General features: G+C 44.0%; 1 protein-coding gene across 17 annotated transcripts in view; it reads left to right on the top strand.

Annotated features, from left to right (window-relative positions):
* The window catches only part of LOC115114090 (discs large homolog 1-like protein), a 281300-nt gene that overhangs the window by 4018 nt on the left and 252148 nt on the right, over positions 1-25134 (top strand). For all 17 annotated transcript variants that reach the window (XR_010461748.1, XR_010461749.1, XM_065013249.1 and 14 more), the window contains exon 3: positions 18613-18776. Coding sequence is in view for 15 of the 17 variants with exons in the window: in XM_065013249.1 (XP_064869321.1) it covers positions 18613-18776 (164 nt within the window). In the remaining 2 variants the exon portion in view is untranslated. The remainder of the gene's footprint in view (positions 1-18612; positions 18777-25134) is intronic.

Here is a 25134-nt window from a genome sequence, read left to right as displayed (position 1 = left end):
AGGCTAAATTGATTTTATTGATGTATTATATTAAGTCAAAATAAGTGTTCATTCAGTATTGTTGTAATTGTCATTATTAAATAAAAAGTAAAAATGGTCAAATTAATCGGTATCGGCTTTTTTGGTCCTCCAATAATTGGTATCGGCGTTTTAAAATCATAATCGGTCGACCTCTACTTTAAACTAGTTGAGTATCTGGAGCATCAGCATTTGTGGGTTCGATTACAGGCTCAAAATGGCCAGAAACAAGCTACTTTCTTCTGAAACTCGTCAGTCTATTCTTGTTCTGAGAAATGAAGGCTTTTCCATGAAAGAAATTGCCAAGAAACTGAAGATCTCGTACAACGCTGTGTACTACTCCCTTCACAGAACAGCGCAAACTGGCCCTAACCAGATTAGAACGGGTGGGAGGCCCCGGTGCACAACTGAGCAAGAGGACAAGTACATTAGTGTTTAGTTTGAGAAACAGACACCTCAAGTCCTCAACTGGCAGCTTCATTAAATAGTACCCGCAAAACACCAGTCTCAACATCAACAGTGAAGAGGTGATTCCAGGATGCTGATATCTCACATTAAAGTGTAACTCTCAAATCCAATTTTAGCCTTCGACAAAATAAAAAAACATTTTTTTAATGCTTTAATGACCTATGTCAATTTCTATGTATAAAATGGGTCATATCATTAAAAGTAATTGTGATGTTTGAAGAGTATATAATGTACTTCTTGAAATTCAAAGGTTAGTTTTGAGATTCATATTTTTAATGTTGAAAAAATTTATGATTTTTATTTTCTTCAGATGTTAGAACACACTATATGGAATATAATGACATCAAGATGTTGACTGTGTCATGTACAGATCATAAGGTGTAACAGGAGGCATGTATAGGTCTAAAAAGGGCCTAAAATGGCCACTTTCATCATGATATTCTCAAATGGCTTGTGATATAAATGTCAAAAAGCATGTTAAACATCCATCCTCCCAATGTTAGAATTGCCAGAATAGTCTGAGATAACATAAATATTTTCTGCTCCCACGCCAGTCAACCATCAAGCACTATGATGAAACTGGCTCATGAGAACCGCCACAGAAAAGGAAGACCCAGAGTTACCTCAGCTGCAGGCCGGTAACTATAATGAAATTGCAGCCAAAATAAATGCTTTGGAGTTCAAGTAACAGACATGTCTCAACGTCAACTGTTCAGAGGAGACTGCGTGACCCAGGCCTTCATGGTCAAATTGCTGCAAAGAAACCACAACTAAAGGACACCAATAATAAGAAGAGACTTGCTAGGGCCAAGAAACATGAGCAACGGATGATCTCTGCATGTGTGGTTCCCACCGTAAAGCATGGAGGATTGCTGGTGACACTGTCAGTGATTTATTTAGAATTCAAGGCATACTTTTTTTGGGCTAATTTTACCCCTTTTTCTCCCCAATTTTTTTCATGTCTCATCGCTGCAACTCCCGTACGGACTCGGGAGAGGCGAAGGTCAAGAGCCATGCGTCTTCCAAAACATGACCCAACCAAGCCGCACTGCTTCTTGACACATTGCCCTCTTAACCCAGAAGCCAGCCACACCAATGTGTCGGAGGAAACACCATACACTTGGCGACCTTGTCAGCGTGCATGCGCCCGGCCTGCCTCAGGAGTCGCTAGAGCACGGTGGGACAAGGACATCCCTGCCGGCCAAACCCTCCCCTAAAACAGACGACGCAGCCCCATGTGTCTCCTGGTTGTGGCCCCCGGCTGCGACATAGCCTGGACTCGAAACAGGATCTCTAGTGGCACAGCTAGCAACTGCAATGTAATGATTCAAGCACACTTAACTAGCATGGCTACCACAGCATACTGCAGCGATACGCCATTCCATCTGGTTTGCGCTTAGTGGGACTGTCATTTGTTTTTCAACAGTACAATAACCCAACACACCTCCAGGCTGTGTAAGGGCTATTTGACCAAGAAAGGAGAGTGATGGATTGCTGCATAAGATGACCTGGCCTCCACAATTACTTGACCTCAACCCAGTTGAGATGGTTTGGGATAAGTTGGAATGCTGAAAAGCAGCCAACAAGCGCTCCGCATATGTGAGAACTGCTTCAAGACGGTTGGAAAAGCATTCCAGTTGAAGCTGGTTGAGAGAATGCCAAGAGTGTGCAAAGCTGTCAAGGCAAATTTTCTAAAATACAAATATATTTTGAATTTAACACTTTTGGTTACTACATGTTTCCATATGTTTTTGATGTCTTCACTATTATTCTACAATGTAAAAAATGTGACCGACTGGGACAAATTGGTCTTATGTTACAAAATTTGATTTATTTTAATTTTAATTTTGATTTATTTTAACTTTATTTTAATTTTTATTAGTTAAAACTAGACTCTGCTACCAAATGGTATATCATGCACTACAGTTGAGGAACAATGGAAAGTAATTTTGCTTTGATAGTTGATCAACTTGTTAACTCACTTTTGAGAAAATGCCTCTTGAGTCTTTTGGTACTACTACTGGAGAGCCCTTTGTCTACACCCATACAGCATGGTTCACACCCTCTTAACCTCTTGCTTCTACCTGAGACGCTTGCGTCCCAACTAGAGCTCTGGAAATGCAAATGCGCTACGCTAAATGCTAATAGTATTAGTTAAAACTCAAACGTTCATTAAAATACACATGCAGGGTATCGAATTAAAGCTACACTCGTTGTGAATCCAGGCAACAAGTCAGATTTTTAAAATGCTTTTCGGCGAAAGCATGAGAAGCTATTATCTGATGGCATGCACCAATACACTACAACACAAAAGCCACGCAGGGGACGTAAACAAAATAATTAGCATTTCGGCGTTACACAAACCGCACAATAAAATAGAAAACAGTCCTTACCTTTCACCATCTTCTTTGTTGGCACTCCTAGATGTCCCATAAACACTATTGGGTCTTTATTTCGATTAAATCGGTCCATATAAAGCCTAGATATCGTTATATGTAGACTGTGTGATAAACGAAAAAAACATCGTTTCAAAACGTAACGTCATTTTTAAAAATTCAAAAAGTCGACGATAAACTTTCACAAAACACTTCGAAATACTTTTGTAATGCAACTTTAGGTATTAGTAAACGTTAATAAGCGATAAAATTCATCAGGAGGCGATGTAAAGATCATTAGCTGTCCGTCTGGAAAAATGTCCGGCTAGAAACTCAACGAAAATATCCGGTCCTAGACCTGAGGAGATACGGTGCCCTGCATGTGTTTGACCAAGAAAAAACTCGAAGGGAAATTACAAGACTCTAGACACCGTGTGGAAGCTGTAGGTACTGCAACCTCAGTCAATTAATTGTGGTTCACCTTTATCAATGGGTTCAAGTAGCGCATGGATATATTTTCCCATTTTCAGTGATCAGTTTTTCCTGTGCTTTTCGATGTAAATGCCGTTCTGGTAAAGCCACAGCAGTGATTTAACCAGTTTTATAAACGTCTGAGTTTTCTATCCACACAGACTAAGCAAATGCATATACTATATTCCTGGCATGAGTAGCAGGGCGCTGAAATGTTGCGCGATTTTTAACAGAATGTTCAAAAAAGTAGAGGGTCGACTTAAGAGGTTAAGCCCTGCCCATCGGTTTTAAGGTTGCTTTGAGTGTTCTAACTTGCTAGCTACTTCCAGACATCTATGTGAGCAAGAACAGCACACTGAACATTACTCGCCCTTACAGAGCTGGTTAAGCATGTTATCTAGAGCGTTAGTGACTGCAACTGTGCTGTCAGATTATCCGTTCATAAATTCAGAGCGTGCATTGGACACTCTGGCCGAGGAGGTAGGGTTGATCTGAAAGTTCTGACCTCACAATGCCAGTCAAGCACCCAAGCGAACTGGCTAACATTGGCAAGTTTGCTAGCTACTTCCATACACCATAATGAGAGAACACCCCACTCTGACCATTTTACTCACCTTAGCACAGCTGGTTTGGTTGTTTTCATCTTATCCAGTGCGTTGGATAACATTAACTGTGCTGCTGGCAACAATTTAATTACACTTTTTTGCCAACGTTTACTGACACAGGCCATATTCAACGGGTGTTTGTGAATTCATCAGTTATTCTGTGCTCTGGCACACTCAGACAAGTCTTTTGTTAAGACGTAACTAGCTAGCTAAACAATGAACCATTATCCCAAGTCATGATGTTACTACCCTCCATGAATCTGCTGGTAGCTTACCAACCAGGTTCAATGTTAGCTAGCTATAACTAGTCAAGCAAATACAGTGGGGCAAAAAAGGATTTAGTCAGCCACCAATTGTGCAAGTTCTCCCACTTAAAAAGATGAGAGGCCTGTAATTTTCATCATAGGTACACTTCAACTATGACAGACAAAATGAGACAAAAAAAAAATCAGAAAATCACATTAGGATTTTGTTCCTTTTTTTTATTTTTATTTTTACCCCTTTTTCTCCCCAATTTCGTGGTATCCAATTGTTGTAGTAGCTACTATCTTGTCTCATCGCTACAACTCCCGTACGGGCTCGGGAGAGACGAAGGTTGAAAGTCATGCGTCCTCCGATACACAACCCAACCAAGCCGCACTGCTTCTTAACACAGTGCGCATCCAACCCGGAAGCCAGCCGCACCAATGCGCCGGAGGAAACACTGTGCACCTGGCCACCTTGGCTAGCGCACACTGCGCCCAGCCAGCCACAGGAGTCGCTGGTGCGCGATGAGACAAGGACACCCCTACCGACCAAGCCCTCCCTAACCCGGGCGACGCTAGGCCAATTGTGCGTCGCCCCACGGACCTCCCGGTCACGGCCGGTTACGACAGAGCCTGGGCACGAACCCAGGGACTCTGATGGCACAGCTGGCGCTGCAGTACAGCGCCCTTAACCACTGCGCCACCCGGGAGGCCCCACATTAGGATTTTGTAATGAATTTATTTGCAAATTATGGTGGAAAGTAAGTATTTGGTCAATAACAAGTTTATCTTAATACTTTTATATACCCTTTGTTGGCAGAGGTCAAATGTTTTCTGTAAGTCTTCACAAGGTTTTCACACACGGTTGCTGGTATTTTGGCCCATTCCCCCATGCAGATCTCCTCTAGAGCAGTGACGTTTGGGGCTGTTGCTGGGCAACACAGACTTTCAACTCCCTCCAAATATTTTCTATTGGGTTGAGATCTGGAGACTGGCTAGGCCACTCCAGGCCCTTGAAATGGTTCTTACGAAGCCACTCCGTTGCCCAGGCGGTGTGTTTGGGATCATTGTCATGCTGAAAGACCCAGCCACGTTTCATCCCTTGCTGATGGAAGGAGGTTTTCACTCAATCTCACGATACATGGTCCCATTCATTCTTTCCTTTACACGGATCAGTCGTCCTGGTCCCTTTGCAGAAAAACAGCCCCAAAACATCATGTTTCCACCCCCCATGCTTCACAGTAGGTATGGTGTTCTTTGGATGCAACTCAGCATTCTTTGTCCTCCAAACACGATGAGTTGAGGTTTTTAACAAAAAGTTATATTTTGGTTTCATCTGACCATATGACATTCTCCCAATCTTCTTCTGGATCATCCAAATGCTCTCTAGCAAACTTCAGATGGGCCTGGACATGTACTGGCTTAAGCAGGGGGACACGTCTGGCACTGCAGGATTTGTGTCCCTGGCGGCGTAGTGTGTTACTGATGGTAGGCTTTGTTATTTTGGTCCCAGCTGCAGGTCATTCACTACGTCCCCCCGTGTGGTTCTGGGATTTTTGCTCACCGTTCTTGTGATCATTTTGACCCCACGGGGTGAGATCTTGCGTGGAGCCCCAGATCGAGGGAGATTATCAGTGGTCTTGTATGTCTTCCATTTCCTAATAATTGCTCCCACAGTTGATTTCTTCAAACCAAGCTGCTTACCTATTGCAGGTTCAGTCTTCCCAGTCTGGTGCAGGTCAACATTTTTGTTTCTGGTGTCCTTTGACAGCTCTTTGGTCTTGGCCATAGTGGAGTTTGGAGTGTGACTGTTTGAGGTTGTGGACAGGTGTCTTTTATACTAATAACAAGTTCAAACAGGTGCCATTAATACAGGTAATTTTCCACCATAATTTGCAAATAAATTCATTAAAAATCCTACAATGTGATTAAAAAAAAAAAAAAAAAAAATCTAATTTTGTCTGTCATACTGTACCTATGATCAAAATTACAGGCCTCATCTTTTTAAGTGGGAGAACTTGCACTATTGGTGGCTGACTAAATAGTTTTTTGCCACACTGTATGTCTAAGATTCAAAGAATAAGATCATACACAACATTAGCAAGCGAGCTAACATTCTCTAGCTAACAGTACACTTCATCTTGAAATACCGCTTTCTGTTAAATTAGAAATGTGTAATATCTAAAAATTTAGCTAGCGAGACTATCTTACCAAATACATCATGGTTGGACGAGTCTCCTGTCGGATGCCATGGTTGCCCTTAGTTTGAAGATGTAACCCGGAGACAGTGGAGAGCATACAGAGCCCTGAACTCAACCCCATAGAACACCTTTGGGATTAATTTCAAGTTAGATGCGTTATTGTTAGCTAGCTAACAATACACTTTCAACTTGACATTAGATTTATGCAGTTTTACTATGCGTTACATAAAAAAAAATAGTTTGACATACTGACCAGCTCAAATGGACACAAGTGAGCTGTATGGCAGACCAATCCAATCATCACTCGGCATGTCCAGCCCACTCATTATCTTAGCCAATCATGGCTAGCGGGAAGGTTGCTGTATTTTACTCTGGCTAAACCAATTAGGCTCGTAATTTAACAATTAATTTGTATTTACAGATGGCATACAGGTTTGTTATTAAGGCACATTAAAGTTCACATGTTTGAGAAGGCATTTCTGCCAAAAATGCATTTTGATAAAGTTTATTTTCAAATGGCTCGACTGTGAAGTAGTAGCGCCGAACATGCGCCTAGTTTCCTGAAAGGGTCACAAATAAAAACCATTGAATGAGTAGGTGTCAACTTTCAGCTGGTGCCGTATATCCCTTCAGTAAGATTTGATTCCAAACACTGTTGTGATACATTTCAGTATTCTAAGGCAGTGGGGCTAGGGCTCGAGGAGTTGGCGTATTTAGCATAGTATTTTTATTTATTTTTTATTTGTCCGGGCTTTCAACTTACTCTTGAAAGTTGTAATAGTAGAATGCACAAGGTGCAGTTTTGAAATTGGGTAGTGCATCAGTTTCTCTTGTCACGTCAGTCATTGCATACCTTACTTATAACAACTCGCCTATGTCGGCTAACATTTTATTTAGTTTTTTTTTTGCCTATAGATTTTCATTTGAGTCACTCAAATATCACAAATACATGGCAATGTATAAAATTGCAAGAGAATGAGTTTTAAAATTGCAACACTTTCTTTGCACCCCATGACAAAATGTGTAGAATTAAAGAAAATACACTGTGACCAAAAGCATGTGGAAGCCTGCTCGTCAAATCTGATTCAAAATGGGCGTTAATATGGAATTGGTCCCCCCTTTGCTGCTACAACAGCCTCCACTCTTCTGGGAATGCTTTTCACTAGATGTTGGAACATTGCTGCGGGGACTTGCTTTTATTTAACCACTCCATGGCTGCTCGGCCATGGAAACCCTTTCATGCCGACGAACAGTTATTGTGAACTGATTTGTTGGAAAGCTGGCGTCCTATGGCGGTGCTTTAAACCTACAAAATTCTCTGCAAGAGGGATGTGAACAGTTTGGCATGAACAATGTGCCCATAGAAATAGATGTGGGGGCGTCCCCAGTGCTGGAAGGGGGGCCTGAGTGAAAGTTTGGGAACCCCTGTTCTAAGGTACTGTCTTAGCTATTGCCCAATAAAGGCCATGTAACTTGAATTACAGCCTAGTTTCTACAGGATACAATAGAAAATGGCTGTCCAAAGATGACATCCTGTATTGTAACCCCATGGCACCCTTCAGGTATAGGCATGTTAATGACCACTATCTACATGTCATCTCAATGCCTCTCAATGCCTCTGATGCTCTGATGGGTTTGGCAAGAGAGCAGACCGAGCTTGCCAAACAGGTCCATGCATCATGCATGTGTTTTAGCATGTCCTACCTGACTTGCATGCACTTTCAGCAAATGGATTATTAAAAATAAAAAACAGATACCTTATTTACATAAATATTCAGACCCTTTGAAATTGAGCTTGGGTGCATCATTTCCATTTGTCATCCTTGATGTTTCTACAACTTCATTGGAGTCCACTTGTGGTAAATTCAATTGATTGGACATGATTTGTAAAGGCACACACCTGTCTATATAAGGTCCCACAGTTGACCGTGCATGTCAGAGTAAAAACCAAGTCTTGAGGTCGAAGGAATTGTCTGTAGAGCTCAGGACAGGATTGTGTTGAAGCACAGATGGGGGAAGGGTACCAAAAATGTCTTCTGAATTGAAGGTCCCCAAGAACGGTGGCCTCCATAATTCTTACATGGAAGTAGCTTGGAACCACAAAGTGTCTTCCTAGAGCTGGCCGCTCGGCCAAACTGCAATCGGGGGAGAAGTGCCTTGGTCAAGGAGGTGACCAAGAACCCGATGGTCACTCTGACAGAGTTCCAGAGTTCCTCTGTGGAGATGGGAGAACCTTCCTGAAGGACAACCATCTGTACAGCACTCCAATCAGTGGCCAGATGTAAAAGGCACATGACAGCCCGCTTGGAGTTTGCTGAAAGACCATGAGAAACGAGATTCTCTGGTTTAATGAAACCGAGATTGAACTCATCACGCCTGGAGGAAACCGGTCACCATCCCTACGGTGAAGTGTGGTGGCAGCATCATGTGTGGATGTTTTTCAGTGGCAGGGAGACTAGTCAGGATTGTGGGAAATATAAACAGAGAAAAGTATGGAGATCCTTGACAAAAACCTGCCCCAGAGTGCTCAGGACCTCCGACTGGGGCGAAGGTTCATCTTCCTACAGGACATTGACCCTAAGCACACAGCCAAGACATCGCAGGAATTGCTTTGGGCCAATTCTCGAAATGTTCTCCAATTCTCGAAATTCTCGACCATAGCCCGGACTTGAACGCGATTGAACATCTCTGGAGAGACCTGAAAATAGCTGTCCTAATCCCCCCATCCAACTGACAGAGCTTGAGAGGATATGCAGAGAAGAATGGGAGAAAGTATCCAAAATGTGTGCCACGCTTATAGCGTAATAGCAAAGACTTGAGGCTTTACTGCCAAAAGGTGATTCAACAATGTACTGAGTAAAGGGTTTGAGTACTTATGTAAATGTGATGTTTTTTTGTATTTTGTATTTCATTTTTAATGTCAACTTTTTGCTTGGTCATTATGGGCTTTTGTGTGTAGAATACGTAAAAATAACAATTGAATCCATTTTAGAATAAGGCTGTATTGTAACAAAGTGGGAGAAGTCAAGGGGTCTGAATACTCCAAATGCATTGTGTACACACACACACACACACACACACAGCTATTCCTTTTCATTTCAGCATTAGCTTCCCTCATACGCATGCATGCACACTGACACTCCACCATTTCTGAATGTTGCTTATGAAAAATAGATTGGTGCCACAGTTTGCAATCCCCCCCCCATCCAAGATATGTATGCAGAGGGCCAGACAAAATGTAATCCGTCTGTTGACATGGTGATTACCACAAATCCTAATCCCCCTGCTGCTGATTTACCGCACTTTCACTGGATGAGAGGGTAGACCAAGAACAGAAAGAGTGGATTGCAGAGAGGAGAAAGAGGGTCAAGAATAGACAAAAGCAGAGATCTAGTCAACTAAGACTGCAGCCTCGGTGCCCAGTGTTTTCCATTAATTTGAACTAAAGGTCTCCCTTTAGGTTTGGCTTGTAGCCTAGTTAACATCCACTGATTTAGACATACAACCTCCATAATGTGTGATGGTAATAAGCATTTAAAAATAAGCATTTAATAAGCATTTAACAATCAGTACAATTTGGAATTTGGTTTGGCAGTTGACATTGTTCTGCATATGGTCTGTTGTGAGTCATGTCCCACAACCATTTATGAAGGCCTTACTGTTTGCATTCATCATGGTAATGTACAGCGTAACTTGGTAAGTTGAGCTGAGAACCACTTGCACAACGAGTGACTTTAATAGGCTGTAATCTGTCTCCTAGGTCTCTTAAGTGCTCAACTTCATAACATCAAGAGTCCTAATGGGTGTAGTCTTGAATTTTTTTTTTATCGGAAAATGTAACTTTCTTTGGCGTACAGCCTTCAAAAGTAGATATGATTAGGCTATTCTTACCTCTTTTGATATGAATGGCAGTAACTGTGTGTTTATTAAAAGCTCCTGCCTAAGATAGATTTTATCTTCCACAATGGTCCCATTTTTATTGGCTATCAATGCAGTACTTTAAGGTCGGTCTTTAACTATAGTCTTGTCCCCAGAGGGTTGAACAGAAAACAAGACCGGAACCTGGGAAACCAGCCGCACGAGACCAGCACATGAGCATTTGTTTTCACTGGCTTGATAGCTGTAGTGCAGTGACTGGTGGATGAAGGGGCCTTGTTTGACAGCAAAAAAAGTATTTTTAGTGCATTTGTTTGATCAACTCATGTAGGTGAAGTAGCTTAATCTTTCTCGTCAAGCTTGATCACAAAGTAGCCTGTAATTTAGACCTACTGTACCATAGGCAAATATTTTACTTAATTCTTAGGGCTGCAATCCCGTTAACGGGGTTGATATGACAACAGCCAGTGAAAGTGCAGAGCTCCAAATTCATTTGAAATGTAATCTTGTTGTTAATCCCACCACATTTCAAATAAGCTTTACAGCGAAAGCTCCACAAACGATTGTTAGGTCAGAGCCAAGCCACAGAAAAACACAGCCATTTTTCCAGTCAGAGAGGAGTCACAAAAAGCACAAATGGAGAAAATGTATCACTAACCTTTGATCTTCATCAGATGACACTCATAGGACTTCATGTTACATGATACATGTATGTTTTGTTCGGTAAAGTGCATATTTATATAAAAAACTTTTCTGTATACATTGGTGCGTTATGTTCACTAGTTCCAAAAACATCCGGTGATATTGCAGAGCCACGTCATTTTACAGAAATACTCATGAATGTCGATAAATACAATTGTTAGACATAGAAATATACAGTGGGGAGAACAAGTATTTGATAAACTGCCGATTTTGCAGGTTTTCCTACCATTTTATTGCATGCCATAAGTATTTGATCACCGACCAACCAGGAACAATTCCGGCTTTCACAGACCTGTTAGTTTTTCTTTAAGAAGCCCTCCTGTTCTCCACTCATTACCTGTATAAAAGACACCTGTCCACACACTCAATCAAACTGACTTCAACCTCTCCACAATGGCCAAGACCAGGGAGCTGTGTAAGGACATCAGGGATAAAATTGTAGAACTGCACAAGGCTGGGATGGGCTACAGGACAATAGGCAAGCAGCTTGGTGAGAAGTCAACAACTGTTGGCGCAATTAGAATTAGGAATTAGAAAATGGAAGAAGTTCAAGATGATGGTCAATCACCCTCGGTCTGGGGCTCCATGCAAGATCTCACCTCGTGGGGTATCAATGATCATGAGGAAGGTGAGGGATCAGCCCAGAACTACACGGCAGGACCTAGTCAATGACCTGAAGAGAGCTGGGACCAGTCTCAAAGAACCATTAGTAGTAACACACTACGCCGTCATGGATTAAAATCCTGCAGCGCACGCAAGGTCCCCCTGCTCAAGCCAGCGCATGTCCAGGCCCGTCTGAAGTTTGCCAATGACCATCTGGATGATCCAGAGGAGGAATGGGAGAAGGTCATGTGGTCTGATGAGACAAAAATTTAGCTTTTTGTTCTAAACTCCACTTGCTATGTTTTGGAGGAAGAAGGATGAGTACAACCCCAAGAACACCATCTCAACCGGGAAGCATGGAGGTGGAAACATCATTCTTTGGGGTTGCTTTTCTGCAAAGGGGACAGGACGACTGCACCGTATTGAGGGGAGGATGGATGGGGCCATGTATCGCGAGATCTTGGCCAACAACCTCCTTCCCTCAGTAAGAGCATTGAAGATGGGTCGTGGCTGGGTCTTCCAGCATAACAACGACCCGAAACACACAACCAGGGCAACTTAGGAGTGGCTCCGTAAGAAGCATCTCAAGGTCCTGGAGTGGCCTAGCCAATCTCCAGACCTGAACCCAATAGAACATCTTTGGAGGGAGCTGAAAGTCCGTATTGCCCAGCGACAGCCCCAAAACCTGAAGGATCTGGAGAAGGTCTGTATGGAGGAGTGTGCCAAAATCCCTGCTGCAGTGTGTGCAAACCTGGTCAAGAACTACAGGACACGTGTGATCTCTGTAATTGCAAACAGGTTTCTGTACCAAATATTAAGTTCTGCTTTTCTAATGTATCAAATACTTATGTCATGCAATAAAATGCAAATTAATTACTTTAAAATCATACAATGTGATTCTGGATTTTTGATTTAGATACAATCTCACAGTTGAAGTGTACCTATGATAAAAAATTACAGACCTCGCTTTGTAAGTAGGAAACACTGCCGATTTTGCAGGTTATCAATTACTTGTTATCCCCAATGTATATACACTTCTCCTTAATGTAACCGCTGTAAGATTTCAAAAAAGCTTTACCATGCAATAATCTGAGTAGAGCTTTCAGACAACAAAGCAGCCAGAAAGATATCCGCCATATTGGGTAGTCAACATTAGTCATAAATAGCATTATAAATATTCACTTACCTTTGATCTTCATCAGAATTCACTCCCAGGAATCCCAGTTCCACATTAAATGTTTGATTTGTTTGATAATATCCATTTTTGTCCAAAGAGCTACTTTTGTTAGCATGTTTTGTAAACAAATCCAAAGTCACTGCTGGCAGACCTCTGACTCATTCCTCTCTCATTCGGTCCCACTTCACAGTAGAATGCTCAAACAAGTTTCTAAGGATGGTTGACATCTAGTGGAAGCCTTAGGAAGTGCAACATAACCAATATCCCACTGTGTTTTCAATAGGGGCTGTGTTGAAAAATGGACCAACCTCAGATTTACCACTTCCTGTTTGGATTTCTTCTCAGGTTTTTGCCTGCCATATGAGTTCTGTTATACTCAGACATCATTCAAACAGTTTTAGAAACTTCAGTGTTTTCTATCCAATACTACTAATAATATACATATATTAGCAACTGTGACTGAGGAGCAGGCAGTTTACTCTGGGCACCTTCCATCCAAGCTGTTAGTACCACTTTCCAGACATTCACTCCTTGTTTGGAACTAGCAAGCGGTTGGACATTACATAGACACATAGGTACTAAAAATCCCATAGTTTTGGTCAAGGTGATCTTTGTATGTTCCCCCAATGCTTGAACATGGCACCCAGTTTCCATTTGGCTTACTTACTCGCAGGGCGGCAAATGATGACGGAACCAATTTTTTTCCGTTACCCACTGTACAATTTAATTCCCCCCTCCAGTCTGACTCAGTTTTACCCCTTTCACCTCGTTATCCTTATCACCCCTGTCAACAACTGCCTCTTCCCCATGTCCCACTGGAGCCTCATCCAGTCAGTGCCTATGCAGTAGCTTCCATCTGTTTCGGCAGAGGTGTTTCTGAAGCAACCCTCTATAAATCCCAACAGGTGAACCCATAAAAGTAATAAAACGTTTCTGATTTTTGCAATGTTACGTAGATGGAAAAATGCTGTTCTTGAAACAGTCTTGATATGTTTGTCAAAAGAGATCAGTGTCCACAGTAACGCCGAGGTCCTTCAGTTTTATTTGAGACGACTGGACAACCATTAAGATTAATTGTCAGATTCAACAGAAGATCTCTTTGTTTTTTGGGACCTAGAACAAGCATCTCTGTTTTGTCCGAGTTTAAAAGTAGAATGTTTGCAGCCATCCACTTATGTCTGAAACACAGGGTTCTAGCGAGGGCAATTTTGGGGCTTCACCATGTTTCATTGAAATGTACAGCAGTGTGTCATCCACATTGCAGTGAACATCCCCAAGAGGTCAAATATATAGTGAAAACAATAGTCATCCTAAAACGGAACCTTGAGGAACACCGAAATTTACAGTTGATTTCTCAGAGGACAAACCATTCAGAGAGAAACTGATATCTTTCCGACAGATAAGATCTAAACCAGGCCAGAACATGTAGACCAAATTGGGTTTCCAATCTTTCCAAAATAATGTGGTGATCGATGGTATCAAAAGCAGCACTAAGGTCTAGGAGCACGAGGACCGATGATAGGAACACAAGGCTTTATTGTTTTTTGCCATGATATGTTTGGTGATTGACTAGGAATTCCTTAGCTTGACCATTCAATTGCGATCGACCGTTTGGTGACCAACGACCTAATACAATCTCTTAGCCAGATTCTTTAACTGAAAATGTGAGTCCATCTCTTTTGCAGCCCGTGACTTGAGTGTGGTCAGTTGACATATGCCTGCAGTATTTACTTGCATATCTATCTAAAAGTCATTTGGAAGAAGTGGTTGTACTACAGGGAAAGATTCCTTCAAGTTGGTGATAACATTCTGTGAGGAAGTAAACACTTGAGCCAAGAAATTCAATCAGGCTCTCCTGAGTTGCACCACAGTTTAAGGCGCTGCGTCACAGTGCTTGAGGCGTTACTGCAGACCCGGGTTCGATCCCAGGCTGTGTCGCAGCTGGGAGACATTTAGTACGGCTTACTTCCAGGTTAAGCAATGGTTGTGTTTCGAAGGACGCATGGCTCTCGACCTTCATGCCTCCCACATCCGTACAGGAGTTGCAGCGACGGGACAAGACTAACTACGAAATGGATATCATGAAAAGGGGACAAAAGTTACAAAAAAAAAAAGATACTGAAGTTGATTAAAATGTAGTCCTATGCCTTTTTTGCTTTCTGCAGTGATTGTATGAAAAATAAACACTAAACTGAAATTATTTAGGCTACTTACTGTTAAGCCTAGATCTCGAGATCAATTCCACAGACTTGGTTTAGTTCATTCTTCAATAATTAAGCAGTTTATTCTTGTGAAGAGATTAGGGCTGTGGCAGTCACAATTTCGTCCGCCGTTGATTGTCAAGCAAATAACTGTTGGTCTCATTGTAATTGACCGTTAATTAACAAAAACATTTAGCTTCTCCTGGCTTCCACACACAGCCTACAATTTTTTTTTTGTGTCAGGTCTAAAGAAGCATGCTATGAAGAAAAGCATACTTTGAGTTGTCCTGATGTGGCTATGCCAAATGGCTGTGGGCTACACTATTTAATTTGGCTGACACGATTTGCTTAAAATTCCGTGGCTTTGTTTGATATTTTTATAGTATGAAGAATACAATTGAAGAAAGCTGAATAAAATAACATTTCTCCTAACGATTTGAGGGAATGCGCACATTCCACTTGCGTGCGGTTAACAAAGATAGGTATTCCTATTTGCTTAATTTAGTTATTAATGTAACTTCAGATTTTTAATACATTGTAAGGCTGCATGATGAGACTAATGAGGTTTTGAAAAAAGTTACATGAAAGGCATGCGCTCTGATTTTTATTTTTTTGTGCAGGCTGTACACACTCCAATAGTCTCATATTCACAATTTGACAAGCACTTGATAATGCCTCGAATTTCACGGTGGCATCCCCGTAATGCACCCTTAAAAAATCCTTGCCTTTTGCGACCCGGAGTGCTACGTTGTGTCCTTCTCCCTGAGCGTGCTGCACAATCTGAAGCGTCTCTCACTCACACGGCTCTCTGTCACATGATCTGGTCTTTATCACAGGCAACAAGTTAAGACTGACACATCGGGGACTCCACTCCACGCGTTGTTATCCAATTCCGAGGTGCATATTGTAAGAACTGTCCATTTTTCTTCAGCCAACAAGATTAGTAGGCCTAATGAACATCAAAAGCACTAGCCAATGTCAATCTACTATCCCCCATAGTACAAAAGTCGATTCTGTGCGAGAAATATTCCCTAACTGCCTAGAGCAGTTGTGGGATGCGATAGATTCCAAATGAATACAATCACTAGAATTACATTTTTTACATGTGGCTGACGCAACAGATCAGAGCGTTTTGCTTAAATTGTTGATAAACTATTTGGCTATTTCACATAAGTGCACATGGTTTGCGGACAACACAACAGTGGTAGGCTTGATTACCAACAACGATGAGACGGCCTACAGGGATGAGGTGAGGGCCCTCGGAGTGTGGTGTCAGGAAAATAACCTCACACTCAACGTCAACAAAACTAAGGAGATGATTGTCGACTTCAGGAAACAGCAGAGGAAACACCCCCCTATCCACATCGATGGAACAGTAGTGGAGAGGGTAGTAAGTTAAGTTCCTCGGCATACACATCAGACAAACTGAATTGGTCCACCCACACAGACCGCATCGTGAAGAAGGCGCAGCAGCGCCTCTTCAACCTCAGGAGGCTGAAGAAATTCGGCTTGTCACCAAAAGCACTCACAAACTTCTACAGATGCACAATCGAGAGCATCCTGGCGGGCTGTATCACCGCCTGGTACGGCAACTGCTCCGCCCACAACTGTAAGGCTCTCCAGAGGGTAGTGAGGTCTGCACAACGCATCACCGGGGGCAAACTACCTGCCCTCCAGGACACCTACACCACCCGATGTCACAGGAAGGCCATAAAGATCATCAAGGACAACAACCACCCGAGCCACTGCCTGTTCACCCCGCTATCATCCAGAAGGCGAGGTCAGTACAGGTGCATCAAAGCTGGGACCGAGAGACTGAAAAACAGCTTCTATCTCAAGGCCATCAGACTGTTAAACAGCCACCACTAACAATTGAGTGGCTGCTGCCAACACACTGACTCAACTCCAGCCACTTTAATAATGGGAAATTATGTAAAATATATCACTAGCCACTTTAAACAATGCTACCTAATATGTTTACATACCCTACATTATTCATCTCATATGTATACGTATATACTGTACTCTATATCATCTACTGCATCTTTATGTAATACATGTATCACTAGTGTCACGAACCGGCTCAAAGCCCGTAACAAAGGGAGACAACGTGGAGATAAGGAGTAACAAAATATATATTTATTAACTAAAGCAACTAAGGAAAATATACAATGGTGTGTGTAATCAGTAGTGTAAGTGAGTGTTTTGCATGCATGAATGTAAGAATGCAGGGTGTTGAAAGGTGACACCGCAAACAAACAAAAGGCCACCAAGAACCACAACACAATCTACAAAGGTGTCTGCATGGAGAGAGTCTCCACCATGAATGTGGAAGAGGTCCATTTATCCTGGGAGACACCTGGCCCAGGTGTTTCCCATGTAGCTGACGACCCTCTCAACTCCGCCCACCGGCATCCTAATAAGGAAACAAGAACAAAGACAGAATACGGCAGACAGAGTGGGAGGGTCGTCACACTAGCCACTTAACTATGCCACTTTGTTTACATACTCATCTCATATGTATATACTGTACTCAATACCATCTACTGTAACTTGCCTATGCTGCTCTGTACCATCACTCATTCATATATCTTTATGTACATATTCTTTATCCCCTTACACTTGTGTCTATAAGGTAGTAGTTTTGGAATTGTTAGCTAGATTACTTGTTGGTTATTACTGCATTGTCGGAACTAGAAGCACAAGCATTTCGCTACACTCGCATTAACATCTGCTAACCATGTGTATGTGACAAATAAAATTTGATTTGATTTGGTAGTAGGCTATAGTAGGCTATAAGCATGAATCTTCCATTAGCGGAAACACCATTATCAAAAGTGACTGCAAATGAAATTATGCATGCAATTCTTTTATTATTGAGTTTGGTATGCTAGTAATGACCAGCAGCAGCATCAGAGCTTGGAGAAGCCTAATTACGGTGACTAAACGGTCATGTGGAATTTGACTGCCGGCTACACGAGATTTGTATAACGCTTCCTAAATGTTTGTCATGGAAGGCACACAGAGAATTTTACGCAGGGTTGTGTCTCTTGCTAAGTTCAGTTGTTGCTCAGACAAGAATAAGCAACTGACCTCTGTGCCATGCTCGAGTGTAACCCGATGAAAGTTGTAACAGCTGTCCATGTCCTTTACAGCCCCTCCCCTTCCAAGCTCACTGCAGCTACCTTGTCTATCTTTGGTGGATCATTCCAGTTTACGTAACTATTTATAACATACAACAACACTGGTAATCAACTCCAGTTTAGGACGGGTAATCATGTCAGTTCCTTTCCTCAGAATGTCAGTCTGAATATGCCTACAGCTATGGCAGGATTCCTGACTGATGTTCCTGGAGATCATAATTTTAAACTGCCTGCTGACCCCAGCCAACTCGGATCCTTGTTCTCTCTCGTTGAGTTGCTATATTACTGAAGACGTGGCTGTTGTGAGTTGTAATGAGCCAAAAGGTTGATGCAGAATAACACCAGAGGAAAGTAATAGTACAACACAGACTAACAGGGAGTAATGAATGCCAGCATAAACACATCACACATTTGTCCTTTTCTTCTAATATGTTTTAAAAACAACTTTGTTTTGAATGCTCTTTTTTTCTGTCCAAATGAGCAAACTAAATAAATGTAACTAAACTGTCTCTCCTGTCTTGCTGCAGATATCCAGGAATTTTACGAAGTGACCTTATTGGATAATCAGAAATGTGTGGAGTCCCCGAAGACTTCGGAGCCCATGCTGCCGGTCAACCTGTGGGATTTCTCTAGCCTCCAAAGCACAACGGTGACCTCAGACACTCTGCCAAGCCTTAGCACCAGCATAGAGGTAAGAGGGGACGATTCATGGTCAGCGACGGTATATAGAGTATGTGTAGGTAGCATCATGGGTCACTTGGGGATAAGAAATGTGGAATTGTTTTTGTTTGTATTTTGTAAAGGGCCCTTGCCCCCTCCCCATCTCATGTCAGGGAGGTGCTTCACATGTGAAATAGAGGAATTACGGTAACCAGAAGGGTCCCTAATCTGTACTACACAGAAATGCTTAATTAAGGATATCCGTATCATTCTCTTTGTGGTGAAAGTCAAAGTTCCAAAAGCTGTATGAGATCATAGAAAATATTTTGCTGTGACTCTTACATGCTGACCAGACCGGACGAGCAATGCAAAATACATTTAGAAATCATGTTATTGAATTATTGCACCCACACAGCTCACGCGCACCAACGAGTGTCAGCGATGCCAAGGGCTAAAATAGAACTCCTTTCTATTTCTGATGATGATCATGCTGAATTTTTTTTATTTTATTTTTATTTCACCTTTATTTAACCAGGTAGGCTAGTTGAGAACAAGTTCTCATTTGCAACTGCGACCTGGCCAAGATAAAGCATAGCAGTGTGAACAGACAACACAGAGTTACACATGGAGTAAACCATTAACAAGTCAATAACACAGTAGAAAAAAAAGAGGAGTCTATATACAATGTGTGCAAAAGGCATGAGGAGGTAGGCGAATAATTACAATTTTGCAGATTAACACTGGAGTGATAAATGATCAGATGGTCATGTACAGGTAGAGATATTGGTGTGCAAAAAAGCAGAAAAGTAAATAAATATAAACAGTATGGGGATGAGGTAGGTAAAATTGGGTGGGCTATTTACCGATAGACTATGTACAGATGCAGCGATCGGTTAGCTGCTCAGATAGCAGATGTTTGAAGTTTGTGAGGGAGATAAATGTCTTGCCTCTCCCATTTCCTAATTTGTTTATAGAAGCAGGTACCCACGTGCGATCTCCTCACTGGTTATACCCACGTGGGTGATTGAAACAATGTTTTGCCGGTTGTCATGGTAAGTGTAGATGCCAATCACCATATAATTTCTAAAATGAAAAAGTTGGCCGTTTTATGTGTGGATTAATTGTTGGAGTAGAATACCTTGTGCATTTCAGGAAAAACAACAACTCAATGTTTATATCCCAGGACAAATTAGCTAGCAACAGCAAGCTAGCTAAATAAGGACAAATTAGCTAGCAAATGCAAGCTAACTAGCTAAATTCCCATACATGTTTAATGCTTTTCGACCTGTCCCCAAATTTAATGTAATTGTTTCAGAGTTTTGATATTTTAACCTGCGTGTCGTGATCACGTTTGGCGTAGGGGGACAAAATACATTTTTGCACGATAGCGCAAGATGGCGCACATGTGCAGCCGGTTTGGGTTTCGTGTTATGTGGATGATGATACAAATATTTGTTGGTCTGATGTGATTTATAAGGAGCATCCAGACGCTGCACTTGATTCATTTTTTAAAATGGTTCTTTCCAATTATTGATAAACATGTACCTGTTAAGAAACTGACTGTTAGAACTGTTAAGAAACTGACTGTTAGAACTGTTAATTCTCCATGGACTGATGAGGAGTGGAAAAACTATATGGTTGAAAGAGATGGGTCAAAAGGAGTGGCTAATAAGGCTGGCTGCACATCTGACTGGCTTACTGACTGCAAATGGAGAAATTGTGACTAAACTCAAAAATAAGAAGTAACTATTATGAAGCCAAGATCAATGATATAAAGAATGATGGAAAATGTTGGAGTACTTTAAATGAAATTATGGGCAGAAAAACATTCAACTCTTTCATTGAATCCGATGCTTATTCATCACAACCATTTGACGTTGGCAACTATTTATGATTACTTCATTGGCAAAGTGGGCGAACTGAGGCAGGACATGCCAACAAACTGAGCCATTGTACTCAAGCATAGAAAATCATAATGTAAGAAATGCATTGAAAGTTAGTATGGAAGAGGTGGATTTTTGTAATCGATCAATAATGATAAACCTCCTGGCATTGACAATTTACATGGAAAGCTGCTGAGGATGGTAGCCGACTCTAGAGCCATTCCAATCTGTCATATCTTTAGAGGAAAGTCTTTTGTCCTCAGGCTTGAGAAGCCAGAGTCATTCCTGTAACGGCTTTCTAATGGTGAAGGAGAGTCGGACCAAACTGCAGCGTGTCTATTGCGATTCATCTTTAATGAACAAACGTAACACACGACAAAACACTAACACTACAAAACAATAAACAAAACGAAAACCGAAAACAGCCTATACAAGTGTCTACTAACCTCTAACAAGGACATCAAGACACACAGGACAATCACCCACAATACAACCAAAGAATATGGCTGCCTAAATATGGTTCCCAATCAGAGACAACGATAACCACCTGCCTCTGATTGAGAACCACTCCAGACAGCCATAGACTTACCTAGAAAACCCTACTAAGCTACAATCCCACTAACATACACACCAAAACCCCCAGACAAAACACACCACAATACAAAAACTCCATGCCACACCCTGGCCTGACCCAATACATAAAGATAAACACAAAATACTTAGACCAGGGCGTGACAGAACCCCCCCTCCCTAAGGTGCGGACTCCCGAACGCACCTCAACACAATAGGGAGGGTCCGGGTGGGCGTCTGTCCATGGTGGCGGTTCCGGCGCGGGACGTGGACCCCACTCAATAAATGTCTTAGTCCCCTCTCCTCGCGTCCCTGGATAGTCCACCCTCGCCGCCGACCATGGCCTAGTAGTCCTCACCCAGAACCCCACTGGACTGAGGAGCAGATCGGGACTGAAGGACAGCTCGGGACTGAGGCAGAACGGGAGTGAGAGAAAGCTCGGGAGTGAGAGAAAGCTCGGGAGTGAGAGAAAGCTCGGGAGTGAGAGAAAGCTCGGGAGTGAGAGAAAGCTCGGGAGTGAGAGGAAGCTCGGGAGTGAGAGGAAGCTCGGGAGTGAGAGGAAGCTCGGGAGTGAGAGGAAGCTCGGGAGTGAGAGGAAGCTCGGGAGTGAGAGGAAGCTCAGGCAGGTAGATAGATCTACCAGATCCTGGCTGGCTGGTGGTCTCAGCAGATCCTGGCTGACTGGCAGATCCTGGCTGACTGGCAGATCCTGGCCGACTGGCACCTCTGGAGGATCCTGGCCGACTGGCAGATCTGGAAGAGTCTGGCCGACTGGCAGATCTGGAAGAGTCTGGCCGACTGGCAGATCTGGAAGAGTCTGGCCGACTGGCAGATCTGGAAGAGTCTGGCCGACTGGCAGATCTGGAAGAGTCTGGCCGACTGGCAGATCTGGAAGAGTCTGGCCGACTGGCAGATCTGGAAGAGTCTGGCCGACTGGCAGATCTGGAAGAGTCTGGCCGACTGGCAGATCTGGAAGAGTCTGGCCGACTGGCAGATCTGGAAGAAGTCTGGCCGACTGGCAGATCTGGAAGAGTCTGGCCGACTGGCAGATCTGGAAGAGTCTGGCCGACTGGCAGATCTGGAAGAGTCTGGCCGACTGGCAGATCTGGAAGAGTCTGGCCGACTGGCAGATCTGGAAGAGTCTGGCCGACTGGCAGATCTGGAAGAGTCTGGCCGACTGGCAGATCTGGAAGAGTCTGGCCGACTGGCAGATCTGGAAGAGTCTGGCCGACTGGCAGATCTGGAAGAGTCTGGCCGACTGGCAGATCTGGAAGAGTCTGGCCGACTGGCAGATCTGGAAGAGTCTGGCCGACTGGCAGATCTGGAAGAGTCTGGCCGACTGGCAGATCTGGAAGAGTCTGATCTGGAAGAGTCTGGCCGACTGGCAGATCTGGAAGAGTCTGGCCGACTGGCAGATCTGGAAGAGTCTGGCCGACTGGCAGATCTGGAAGAGTCTGGCCGACTGGCAGATCTGGAAGAGTCTGGAAGAGTCGACTGGCAGATCTGGAAGAGTCTGGCCGACTGGCAGATCTGGAAGAGTCTGGCCGACTGGCAGATCTGGAAGAGTCTGGCCGACTGGCAGATCTGGAAGAGTCTGGCCGACTGGCAGATCTGGAAGAGTCTGGCCGACTGGCAGATCTGGAAGAGTCTGGCAGATCTGGAAGAGTCTGGCCGACTGGCAGATCTGGAAGAGTCTGGCAGATCTGGAAGAGTCTGGCCGACTGGAAGAGTCTGGCCGACTGGCAGATCTGGAAGAGTCTGGCAGATCTGGAAGAGTCTGGCAGATCTGGAAGAGTCTGGCAGAGTCTGGAAGAGTCTGGCAGAGTCTGGCAGAGTCTGGCAGAGTCTGGCAGAGTCTGGAAGAGTCTGGCAGATCTGGAAGAGTCTGGCAGATCTGGAAGAGTCTGGCAGATCTGGAAGAGTCTGGTTGACTGGCAGATCTGGAAGAGTCTGGCAGACTGGCGGCGCTGGGCAGACTGGGAGCACTGGCGGCGCTGGGCAGACTGGCGGCGCTGGGCAGACTGGCGGCGCTGGGCAGACTGGGAGCACTGGCGGCGCTGGGCAGACTGGAGACTCCGACAGCGCAGGAGAGGAGACAGGCTCTGGCTGCACTGAACAGGCGGGAGGCTCCAGCAGCGCAGGAGAGGAGAAAGGCTCCGACAGAGCTAAACAGGCGGGAGACTCCGGCAGCGCAGGAGAGGAGACAGGCTCTGGCTGCGCTGAACAGGCGGGAGGCTCCGGCAGCGCAGGAGAGGAGACAGGCTCTGGCTGCGCTAAACAGGCGGGAGACTCCGGCAGCGCAGGAGAGGAGACAGGCTCTGGCTGCGCTGAACAGGCGAGGCGCACTGAAGGCGTGGTGCTGGCACTGGTGGTAATGAACCGAGGACACGCACAGGAAGCCTGGTGCGGGGAGCTGCTACCGGAGGACTGGGGTGTGGAGGTGGTACGGGATAGACCGGACCGTGCAGGCGCACTGGAGCTCTTGAACACCGACCCTGCCCAACCTTACCTGGTTGAAAACTCTCGGTTGCCCTGCCAGTGCGGCGAGGTGGAATAGCCCGCACTGGACTATGTAGGCGAACCGGAGACACTGAGCGCAAGGCTGGTGCCATGTACACCGGCCCAAGGAGACGCACTGGGGACCAGATGCGTAGAGCCGGCTTCATGGCATTTGGCTCGACGCTCAATCTAGCCCGGCCGATACGTGGAGCTGGAATATACCGCACCGGGCTATGCACCCGCACTGGGGACACCGTGCGCACCACTGCATAACACGGTGCCTGCCCGGTCTCTCTAGCCCCCCGGTAAGCACAGGGAGTTTGCGCAGGTCTCCTACCTGGCGTAGCCATACTCCCTGTAAGCCCCCCCAATAATTTTTTGGGGCTGATTCCCGGGCTTCCATCCACGTCGCCGTGCTGCCTCCTCATACCAGCGCCTCTCCGCTTTAGCTGCCTCCAGCTCGGCTTTGGGTCGACAATAATCTCCAGGCTGATCCCAGGGTCCTTTACCGTCCAGTTCCTCCTCCCATGTCCATTTCTCCAGGTGGTGCAGCCTCTCCCACTGCAGCTGCTCCTGCCTGTCGACACGCTGCTTGGTCCTTTGGTGGTGGGTGATTCTGTAACGGCTTTCTAATGGTGAAGGAGAGTCGGACCAAACTGCAGCGTGTCTATTGCGATTCATCTTTAATAAACAAACGTAACACACGACAAAACACTAACACTACAAAACAATAAACGAAAACCGAAAACAGCCTATACAAGTGTCTACTAACCTCTAACAAGGACATCAAGACACACAGGACAATCACCCACAATACAACCAAAGAATATGGCTGCCTAAATATGGTTCCCAATCAGAGACAACGATAACCACCTGCCTCTGATTGAGAACCACTCCAGACAGCCATAGACTTACCTAGAAAACCCTACTAAGCTACAATCCCACTAACATACACGCCAAAACCCCCAGACAAAACACACCACAATACAAAAACTCCATGCCACACCCTGGCCTGACCCAATACATAAAGATAAACACAAAATACTTAGACCAGGGCGTGACAATTCCGCTACACATGAGTGGTAAAGGGGCCTTTACTGTTTCTAACAACATACCTATCAGCTTGCTGCCAGCTCTTACCAAACTGTTAGAAAAAACAATGACCAAATACAATGCTATTTCTCTGTAAACAAATCAAGACTTTCAGCGTGATTATAGAGAAGGGCACTCGACATGTACTGCACTGACACAAATGACTGTTAATAGGAAATTGATAAGAAGATTGAACTGTGCTGTTAGATTTTAGTTCAGCATTTGATATTATTGACCATAACCTGTTGAGAACTGATGTTATGGCTTTTCAAGCCATATTGTGGATTCAGAGGTATCTATCTAATAGAACTGAGGGTCTTCTTTTAATGGAAGCTTCTCTAATGT

This window comes from Oncorhynchus nerka, linkage group LG9b (assembly GCF_034236695.1).
Source record: "Oncorhynchus nerka isolate Pitt River linkage group LG9b, Oner_Uvic_2.0, whole genome shotgun sequence".
Classification (NCBI taxonomy): Eukaryota; Metazoa; Chordata; class Actinopteri; order Salmoniformes; family Salmonidae; genus Oncorhynchus; species Oncorhynchus nerka.
Note: the sequence above shows the minus strand (reverse complement) of the source record. Positions and strands in the feature narration are given on the sequence as shown.